Raw genomic sequence first — 10,647 nt, 5'->3', positions numbered from 1 at the left:
TATATTGATCTCAGTTTTGTGCAATGCAGGGTTAAAATAGTTCGGCCTTGTTCAAAATCCTCTTGCAAGAAGTGACCTCATCAGAACTACGTTCCAAAGCTTCAGGTGCAAGAAGCCCAAATCTATCCACGAACTCATCAAATGTTTTTTCTGGTGGGAAAGCCAACACAGCTTATCCTGATTGCCTCCATGACACCTCCACAGCGCAATTGCTGCAAAACATTTTTGTGCTAAAAAATTGCCGGCTTTAGCAGATTATTGGGTTTAACACAACGAATGTAGTGTGGCTCAGTGGAACTAAGAATTTCAAGTAGAGCTTGTAGTAGAATTTGTGATGTATTTTCCTCTCCCTTACATATAATTAAGAATGACTAAAGGTCTTTATCAAATCAAATTCTTTTATTGGAATTGTTGGTAGAGAATGTCTATTGCCTACCCACTGTTGTTTATCTGAATTCACTTTTGTATCATCCTTTGCATCAAGTTACGGATTCCAAACCAAAACTGCTTGAGAAATAAAACATCATTCCACAATGCATACATCAGGAATTTGCAATTACAAATTCGTCAATTAGCTCAAAACGTACAATAATTTTCTGTCTCTGCAGATTAATTCGATTAGAAGTTCCCAAGAATCAAGTTGTGGCTGGAACCCCATATCCACCAAGTCAAATAGAGCTGTAGCAGCATCATCAGCCATCCCGTCATTTTTGATTTAACGAGTTTAGTACAATCTTGTAACTACCTTTGTTCAAATAGACACCTTGGTGTGGGAGTTTATCAATCGTATCCAAAGCCTCGTCAAATCTACCTTCTCTGCACAAGCCTCCGAGTATCACATTGAATGTAACAGTATCAGCCTCGCATTCATTTTCCTTCATTTCTTTAAGCAACTCTATAGCCTCATCAATTTGCCCATTCCTACAGAAAAAATTGATCAAAGAAGTGTAGGTAACCGTATCAGGTTTCAAACCAAAGTTCTTCATCTCAGCCAAAACCCTTTTTGCATCTTCCGGTTTTCCTGCTTTACATAATCCATCAACTAGGGCTGAGTAATTGAATACATTAGGACAACATCCATTATTTTTCATAAACTCAATAACATTTTTAGCACGATCAATATTTCCTTGAAAGCTTCGTCCATATACATTAGAGTCAAAATTTTCTAAGGGATAAGACAACTTGGTGTTTTTCCCATCCTCATAAAGAGCATAGCCAAAGACTCTCTGTGCATCAATTTCATCCACACAATCTTCAAGACCCAACTCAAGTAACTTTAGATATCCACCAGGTTATAACAATTCACCCACAATCCTATCCGGTTCACTCAAATCTCTTCCAATCACATGTACTCGCCGTCCATCCTTTCCAAGTGTATAAGCAAGAGCGGCATTGTCTAAACAATCAGTGTAGGTGGATAGATTCGTGACCATATGAAATGGTCATGAGGAGGAGAGAAAATGAATGATTGATCGAAAGAATTTCAAGACCAAAATCAGGGTATGACACCATGGAAGTGGTTCGGGTATTTGCGGAGGATTTCTCGGTTGTAGCAGGTTCTTGAGAACCAAAGATGGATATAGTTCTGCATATGTCATGGGAATAGGGTCGAAAGAGACCTTCTTCCTCTCAAAATTTTGTTGCTGATGATTGTTGGTATTATTGTTGTTGTAGGTGTTTGTTCGTTTTTGTGGTTATTGTTGTTGATGTTGTTGTTGTTAAACTCGTGCTGATTGATTTGCTGAAAATACAAGAATAACTGAAGATACTTGATGGTGATGCTGACGGGGTGGTTGACTTCTTCTAATCTGAGGCCTCCTTTTCCTCCCAAATGAAACTGCATTAGCTTCCCTGTCCTTCTTCTTGCTGAAACTATTGTCGTACCTCTTGCTGGACGACACCTCCTCTCTAGACAATTGTCCTTCTCGAACACCTTCCTCGAGCCTCATCCTCATGTTTACCATTTCGATAAAATCACTGGTGGCACTAGCAATCATCCGCTCATAATAAAATGAGCTTAGGGTCTTCAGAAAAATCTTGGTCATCTCTTTTTCTTCTAAAGGAGGGGTAATCTAAGCAGCAAGTTCTCTCCATCTCTGCGCATACTCCTTGAATGTCTCTTTGTCCTTCTGAGACAACGATCTCAACTGATCTCTATTGGGAGCCATATCAATGTTATATTTATACTGCTATACAAATGCTTCGCCCAAATCGTTGAACGTACGAATGCTCGTACTATCCAACCCCATGTACCATCTCAGCGTAGCACCCATCAGACCATCTTGAAAGTAATGGATCGATAGCTGATCATTATCCGTGTGAGTAGATACCTTGCGGGCATAAATCACCAAATGACTGAGTGGACATGTCTTTCCGTTGTCTTTTTCAAAGTCAGGCACTTTGAACTTTACTAGAATCTTCACGTTGGGAACCAAACACAATTTCGCAACACTCTTTCCAAATAGGTCCTTACCCCTCAAAGTTTTCAACTCCTTGCACAGACCAAGAAATTGATCTTTCATCTCATCCATCTTCTCGTACATATCCGGGCCCTCAGATGGCTCAGAATGATAGATGGTGTCTTCTACACGAGGCAGGGTATGCACGACAGGCGGTGGCACAGACATGACCGGGCTAGATGCCGGCATAGAAGCAAATGTAGGTGCAAAGCCTTCAAGCATAAAATAGGGCATCATTCCCCACGGAAATCCAGCAGGAATGTGAGGTGCAAAGTGAGCAGCTGTGGAAGGAATGGTAGAGGTAGCAACCTCTGAAATAACATTCCTCTGAGGAAGAGGAGTTGCAGGCGTGGGAGAAGATTGGCTCTGAGCGGCTATCACTAACTCCATCATGGCAGTCAAGCGGGCGATCTCCTCTTTCAAATCTCTATTCTCTTTTGTATCATCCTTTGCGTCAAGTTACAGATTCCAAACCGAAACCGCTTGAGAAATAAAACATCATTCCACAATGCATACATCAGGAATTTGCAGTTACCAATTCGTCAATTAGCTCAAAACGTACAATATTTTTCTGTCTCTGCAGATTAGTTCGATTAGAAGTTCCCAAGAATCAAGTTGTGGCTGGAACCCCATATCCACCAAGTCAAATAGAGCTGTAGCAGCATCATCAGCCATCCCGTCATTTTTGAGTTAACGAGTTTAGTACAATCTTGTAACTACCTTTGTTCAAATAGACACCTTGGTGTGGGAGTTTCTCAATCGTATCCAAAGCCTCGTCAAATCTACCTTCTCTGCACAAGCCTCCGAGTATCACATTAAATGTTACAGTATCTGCTTCGCATTCATTTTCCTTCATCTCTTTAAGCAACTCTATAGCCTCGTCAATTTGCCCATTCCTAAAGAAAAAATTGATCAAAGAAGTGTAGGTAACCGTATCAGGTTTCAAACCAAAGTTCTTCATCTCAGCCAAAACCCCTTTTGCATCTTCCGATTTTCCTGCTTTACATAATCCATCAACTAGGGCTGAGTAATTGAATACATTAGGAAAACATCCATTATTTTTCATAAACTCAATAACATTTTTAGCACGATAAATATTTCCTTGAAAGCTTCGTCCATATACATTAGAGTCAAAATTTTCTAAGGGATAAGACAACTTGGTGTTTTTCCCGTTCTCATAAAGAGCATAGCCAAAGACTCTCTGTGCATCAATTTCATCCACACAATCTTCAAGACCCAACTCAAGTAACTTTAGATACCCACCAGGTTATAACAATTCACCCACTATCCTATCCGGTTCACTCAAATCTCTTTCAATCACATGTACTCGTCGTCCATCCTTTCCAAGTGTATAAGCAAGAGCGGCATTGTCTAAACAATCAGTGTAGGTGGATAGATTCGTGACCAGATGAAATAGTCATGAGGAGGAGAGAAAATGAATGATTGATCGAAAAATTTTCAAGACCAAAATCAGGGTATGACACCATGGAAGTGGTTCGGGTATTTGCGGAGGATTTCTCGGTTGTAGCAGGTTCTTGAGAACCAAAGATGGATATAGTTCTGCATATGTCATGGGAATAGGGTCGAAAGAGACCTTCTTCCTCTCAAAATTTGGTGCTGATGATTGTTGGTATTATTGTTGTTGTAGGTGTTTGTTCGTTTTTGTGGTTATTGTTGTTGATGTTGTTGTTGTTGAACTCGTGCTGATTGATTTGCTGAAAATACAAGAATAACTGAAGATACTTGATGGTGATGCTGACGGGGTGGTTGACTTCTTCTAATCTGAGGCCTCCTTTGCCTCCCAAATGAAACTGCATTAGCTTCCCTGTCCTTCTTCTTGCTGAAACTATTGTCGTACCTCTTGTTGGACGACACCTCCTCTCTAGACAATCGTCCTTCTCGAACACCTTCCTCGAGCCTCATCCTCATGTTTACCATTTCGGTAAAACCACTGGTGGCACTAGCAATCATCCGCTCATAATAAAATGAGCTCAGGGTCTTCAGAAAAATCTTGGTCATCTCTTTTTCTTCTAAAGGAGGGGTAATCTAAGCAGCAAGTTCTCTCCATCTCTGCGCATACTCCTTGAATGTCTCTTTGTCCTTCTGAGACAACGATCTCAACTGATCTCTATCGGGAGCCATATCAATGTTATATTTATACTGCTATACAAATGCTTCGCCCAAATCGTTGAACGTACGAATGCTCGTACTATCCAACCCCATGTACCATCTCAGTGTAGCACCGATCAGACTATCTTGAAAGTAATGGATCGATAGCTGATCATTATCCGTGTGAGTAGATACCTTGCGGGCATACATCACCAAATGACTGAGTGGACATGTCTTTCCGTTGTCTTTTTCAAAGTCAGGCACTTTGAACTTTACTAGAATCTTCACATTGGGAACCAAACACAATTTCGCAACACTCTTTCCAAATAGGTCCTTACCCCTCAAAGTTTTCCACTCCTTGCGCAGACCAAGAAATTGATCTTTCATCTCATCCATCTTCTCGTACATATCCGGGCCCTCAGATGGCTCAGAATGATAGATGGTGTCTTTTACACGAGGCAGGGTATGCACGACAGGCGGTGGCACAGACATGACCGGGCTAGATGCTGGCATAGAAGCAAATGTAGGTGCAAAGCCTTCAAGCATAAAATGGGGCAGCATTCCCCACGGGAATCCGGCAGGAATTTGAGGTGCAAAGTGAGCAGCTGTGGAAGGAATGGTAGAGGTAGCAACCTCTGAAATAACATTCCTCTGAGGAAGAGGAGTTGCAGGCGTGGGAGAAGATTGGCTCTGAGCGGCTAACACTAACTCCATCATGGCAGTCAAGCGGGCGATCTCCTCTTTCAAATCTCTCTTCTCTTTTGTATCATCCTTTGCGTCAAGTTACGGATTCCAAACCGAAACTGCTTGAGAAATAAAACATCATTCCACAATGCATACATCAAGAATTTGCAGTTACCAATTCGTCAATTAGATCAAAACGTACAATAATTTTCTGTCTCTGCAGATTAGTTCGATTAGAAGTTCCCAAGAAACAAGTTGTGGCTAGAACCCCATATCCACCAAGTCAAATAGAGTTGTAGCAGCATCATCAGCCATCCCGTCATTTTTGAGTTAACGAGTTTAGTACAATCTTGTAACTACCTTTGTTCAAATAGACACCTTGGTGTGGGAGTTTCTCAATCGTATCCAAAGCCCCGTCAAATCTACCTTCTCTGCACAAGCCTCCGAGTATCACATTGAATGTAACAGTATCAGCCTCGCATTCATTTTCCTTCATTTCTTTAAGCAACTCTATAGCCTCGTCAATTTGCCCATTCCTAAAGAAAAAATTGATCAGAGAAGTGTAGGTAACCGTATCAGGTTTCAAACCAAAGTTCTTCATCTCAGCCAAAACCCCTTTTGCATCTTCCGGTTTTCCTGCTTTACATAATCCATCAACTAGGGCTGACTAATTGAATACATTAGGACAACATCCATTATTTTTCATAAACTCAATAACATTTTTAGCACGATAAATGTTTCCTTGAAAGCTTCGTCCATATACATTAGAGTCAAAATTTTCTAAGGGATAAGACAACTTGGTGTTTTTCCCATCCTCATAAAGAGCATAGCCAAAGAGTCTCTGTGCATCAATTTCATCCACACAATCTTCAAGACCCAACTCAAGTAACTTTAGATATCCACCAGGTTATAACAATTCACCCACAATCCTATCCGGTTCACTCAAATCTCTTCCAATCACATGTACTCGCCGTCCATCCTTTCCAAGTGTATAAGCAAGAGCGGCATTGTCTAAACAATCAGTGTAGGTGGATAGATTCGTGACCAAATGAAATGGTCATGAGGAGGAGAGAAAATGAATGATTGATCGAAAAATTTTCAAGACCAAAATCAGGGTATGACACCATGGAAGTGGTTCGGGTATTTGCGGAGGATTTCTCGGTTGTAGCAGGTTCTTGAGAACCAAAGATGGATATAGTTCTGCATATGTCATGGGAATAGGGTCGAAAGAGACCTTCTTCCTCTCAAAATTTTGTTGCTGATGATTGTTGGTATTATTGTTGTTGTAGGTGTTTGTTCGTTTTTGTGGTTATTGTTGTTGATGTTGTTGTTGTTGAACTCGTGCTAATTGATTTGCTGAAAATACAAGAATAACTGAAGATACTTGATGGTGATGCTGACGGGGTGGTTGACTTCTTCTAATCTGAGGCCTCCTTTGCCTCCCAAATGAAACTGGATTAGCTTCCCTGTCCTTCTTCATGCTGAAACTATTGTCGTACCTCTTGCTGGACGACACCTCCTCTCTAGACAATCGTCCTTCTCGAACACCTTCCTCGAGCCTCATCCTCATGTTTACCATTTCGGTAAAATCACTGGTGGCACTAGCAATCATCCGCTCATAATAAAATGAGCTCAGGGTCTTCAGAAAAATCTTGGTCATCTCTTTTTCTTCTAAAGGAGGGGTAATCTAAGCAGCAAGTTCTCTCCATCTCTGCGCATACTCCTTGAATGTCTCTTTGTCCTTCTGAGACAACGATCTCAACTGATCTCTATCGAGAGCCATATCAACATTATATTTATACTGCTATACAAATACTTCGCCCAAATCGTTGAACGTACGAATGCTCGTACTATCCAACCCCATGTACCATCTCAGCGTAGCACCGATCAGACTATCTTGAAAGTAATGGATCGATAGTTGATCATTATCCGTGTGAGTAGATACCTTGCGGGCATACATCACCAAATGACTGAGTGGACATGTCTTTGCGTTGTCTTTTTCAAAGTCAGGTACTTTGAACTTTACTAGAATCTTCACATTGGGAACCAAACACAATTTCGCAACACTCTTTCCAAATAGGTCCTTACCCCTCAAAGTTTTCAACTCCTTGCGCAGACCAAGAAATTGATCTTTCATCTCATCCATCTTCTCGTACATATCCGGGCCCTCAGATGGCTCAGAATGATAGATGGTGTCTTTTACACGAGGCAGGGTATGCACGACAGGCGGTGGCACAGACATGACCGGGCTAGATGCCGGCATAGAAGCAAATGTAGGTGCAAAGCCTTCAAGCATAAAATGGGGCAGCATTCCCCACGGGAATCCGGCAGGAATGTGAGGTGCAAAGTGAGCAGCTGTGGAAGGAATGGTAGAGGTAGCAACCTCTGAAATAACATTCCTCTGAGGAAGAGGAGTTGCAGGCGTGGGAGAAGATTGGCTCTGAGCGACTAACACTAACTCCATGATGGCAGTCAAGCGGGTGATCTCCTCTTTCAAATCTCTCTTCTCTTTTGTATCATCCTTTGCGTCAAGTTACGGATTCCAAACTGAAACTTCTTGAGAAATAAAACATCATTCCACAATGCATACATCAGGAATTTGCAGTTACCAATTCGTCAATTAGCTCAAAACGTACAATAATTTTCTGTCTCTGCAGATTAGTTCGATTAGAAGTTCCCAAGAATCAAGTTGTGGTTGGAACCCCATATCCACCAAGTCAAATAGAGTTGTAGCAGCATCATCAGCCATCCCGTCATTTTTGAGTTAACGAGTTTAGTACAATCTTGTAACTACCTTTGTTCAAATAGACACCTTGGTGTGGGAGTTTCTCAATCGTATCCAAAGCCCCGTCAAATCTACCTTCTCTGCACAAGCCTCCGAGTATCACATTGAATGTAACAGTATCAGCCTCGCATTCATTTTCCTTCATTTCTTTAAGCAACTCTATAGCCTCGTCAATTTGCCCATTCCTAAAGAAAAAATTGATCAGAGAAGTGTAGGTAACCGTATCAGGTTTCAAACCAAAGTTCTTCATCTCAGCCAAAACCCCTTTTGCATCTTCCGGTTTTCCTGCTTTACATAATCCATCAACTAGGGCTGACTAATTGAATACATTAGGACAACATCCATTATTTTTCATAAACTCAATAACATTTTTAGCACGATAAATGTTTCCTTGAAAGCTTCGTCCATATACATTAGAGTCAAAATTTTCTAAGGGATAAGACAACTTGGTGTTTTTCCCATCCTCATAAAGAGCATAGCCAAAGAGTCTCTGTGCATCAATTTCATCCACACAATCTTCAAGACCCAACTCAAGTAACTTTAGATATCCACCAGGTTATAACAATTCACCCACAATCCTATCCGGTTCACTCAAATCTCTTCCAATCACATGTACTCGCCGTCCATCCTTTCCAAGTGTATAAGCAAGAGCGGCATTGTCTAAACAATCAGTGTAGGTGGATAGATTCGTGACCAGATGAAATGGTCATGAGGAGGAGAGAAAATGAATGATTGATCGAAAAATTTTCAAGACCAAAATCAGGGTATGACACCATGGAAGTGGTTCGGGTATTTGCGGAGGATTTCTCGGTTGTAGCAGGTTCTTGAGAACCAAAGATGGATATAGTTCTGCATATGTCATGGGAATAGGGTCGAAAGAGACCTTCTTCCTCTCAAAATTTTGTTGCTGATGATTGTTGGTATTATTGTTGTTGTAGGTGTTTGTTCGTTTTTGTGGTTATTGTTGTTGATGTTGTTGTTGTTGAACTCGTGCTGATTGATTTGCTGAAAATACAAGAATAACTGAAGATACTTGATGGTGATGCTGACGGGGTGGTTGACTTCTTCTAATCTGAGGCCTCCTTGGCCTCCCAAATGAAACTGCATTAGCTTCCCTGTCCTTCTTCTTGCTTAAACTATTGTCGTTCCTCTTGCTGGACGACACCTCCTCTCTAGACAATCGTCCTTCTCGAACACCTTCCTCGAGCCTCATCCTCATGTTTAACATTTCGGTAAAATCACTGGTGGCATTAGCAATCATCCGCTCATAATAAAATGGGCTCAGGGTCTTCAGAAAAATCTTGGTCATCTCTTTTTCTTCTAAAGGAGGGGTAATCTAAGCAGCAAGTTCTCTCCATCTCTGCGCATACTCCTTGAATGTCTCTTTGTCCTTCTGAGACAACGATCTCAACTGATCTCTATCGGGAGCCATATCAACGTTATATTTATACTGCTATACAAATGCTTCGCCCAAATCGTTGAACGTACGAATGCTCGTACTATCCAACCCCATGTACCATCTCAGCGTAGCACCGATCAGACTATCTTGAAAGTAATGGATCGATAGCTGATCATTATCCGTGTGAGTAGATACCTTGCGGGCATACATCACCAAATGACTGACTGGACATGTCTTTCCGTTGTCTTTTTCAAAGTCAGGCACTTTGAACTTTACTAGAATCTTCACATTGGGAACCAAACACAATTTCGCAACACTCTTTCCAAATAGGTCCTTACCCCTCAAAGTTTTCAACTCCTTGCGTAGAACAAGTAATCGATCTTTCATCTCATCCATCTTCTCGTACATATCCGGGCCCTCAGATGGCTCAGAATGATAGATGGTGTCTTTTACACGAGGCAGCGTATGCACGACAGGCGGTGGCACAGACATGACCGGGCTAGATGCCGGCATAGAAGCAAATGTAGGTGCAAAGCCTTCAAGCATAAAATAGGGCAGCATTCCCCACGGGAATTCGGCAGGAATGTGAGGTGCAAAGTGAGCAGCTGTGGAAGGAATAGTAGAGGTAGCAACCTCTGAAATAACATTCCTCTGAGGAAGAGGAGTTGCAGGCGTGGGAGAAGATTGGCTCTGAGCGGCTAACATTGACTCCATCATGGCAGTCAAGCGGGCGATCTCCTCTTTCAAATCTCTCTTCTCTTGCTCAAGATATTCCATGATTCTAGAGTGATTGGCACGGGTATTGTATCGATGAGTCAGCTTGGCTTAAGCACAGAAGAAACACCAATGAGACATCTGGCGAAAGAGAAACCTACTTATGCAAATGATGCATGAAATGCAATGCTTGATTGCTTTTAATTTCAAGGAACTTACTATATTATTTGCAAACATATACACATTGCAATAAAATGATATGACCATAAAAATCTCTTTTTATTTAACAAAATCGTCGATGTTAGGGAACAAAGCTAATCCATAAATGAGCAACACAAAGATAGCTTCAAAAGTGTCCATACTACTAGCTTGAGCAAAGGCACTAGCTTCCTTGATGAGGAAATCAATGGCAACCTAAACAATCCTCCTTTCTTCACCCAATGAGCCTATATCTCAGACTTCTTCAAGTGAAGAGCTTCAACAATAAGATGAGATCT

At 41.4% G+C, this 10,647-nt stretch overlaps 1 protein-coding gene across 1 annotated transcript; it reads right to left on the bottom strand.

The window, feature by feature from the left end:
- Positions 1–704: 704 nt before the first annotated feature.
- Positions 705–9,256, bottom strand: LOC127137981 (pentatricopeptide repeat-containing protein At5g18475). Its single transcript, XM_051064388.1, has 7 exons — positions 9,140–9,256; positions 8,450–8,575; positions 8,033–8,353; positions 6,016–6,141; positions 5,599–5,919; positions 3,166–3,708; positions 705–1,274 (listed from the first exon to the last, which is right to left on the bottom strand). Exons 1-7 carry the CDS (start codon positions 9,254–9,256, stop codon positions 705–707), a joined length of 2,124 nt encoding a protein of 707 aa, XP_050920345.1.
- Positions 9,257–10,647: the final 1,391 nt, after the last annotated feature.

Source organism: Lathyrus oleraceus, chromosome 4 (genome assembly GCF_024323335.1).
Source record: "Lathyrus oleraceus cultivar Zhongwan6 chromosome 4, CAAS_Psat_ZW6_1.0, whole genome shotgun sequence".
In the NCBI taxonomy this organism is placed as follows: Eukaryota; Viridiplantae; Streptophyta; class Magnoliopsida; order Fabales; family Fabaceae; genus Lathyrus; species Lathyrus oleraceus.
The sequence above is the reverse complement of the archived record's forward strand: the minus strand, read 5'-3'. Positions and strand labels throughout refer to the sequence as shown.

Coding starts and splice junctions, on each gene's coding strand:
- LOC127137981 (XM_051064388.1), bottom strand. CDS start 9,256: ATGAGGATGAGGCTCGAGGAAGGTGTTCGAGAAGGACGATTGTCTAGA. Junction 8,354..8,449: donor TAGAAAATTTTGACTCTAAT/GTATATGGACGA, acceptor GTATTCAATTAG/TCAGCCCTAGTTGATGGATT. Junction 3,709..5,598: donor ACAAAGGTAGTTACAAGATT/GTACTAAACTCG, acceptor GGGTATCTAAAG/TTACTTGAGTTGGGTCTTGA.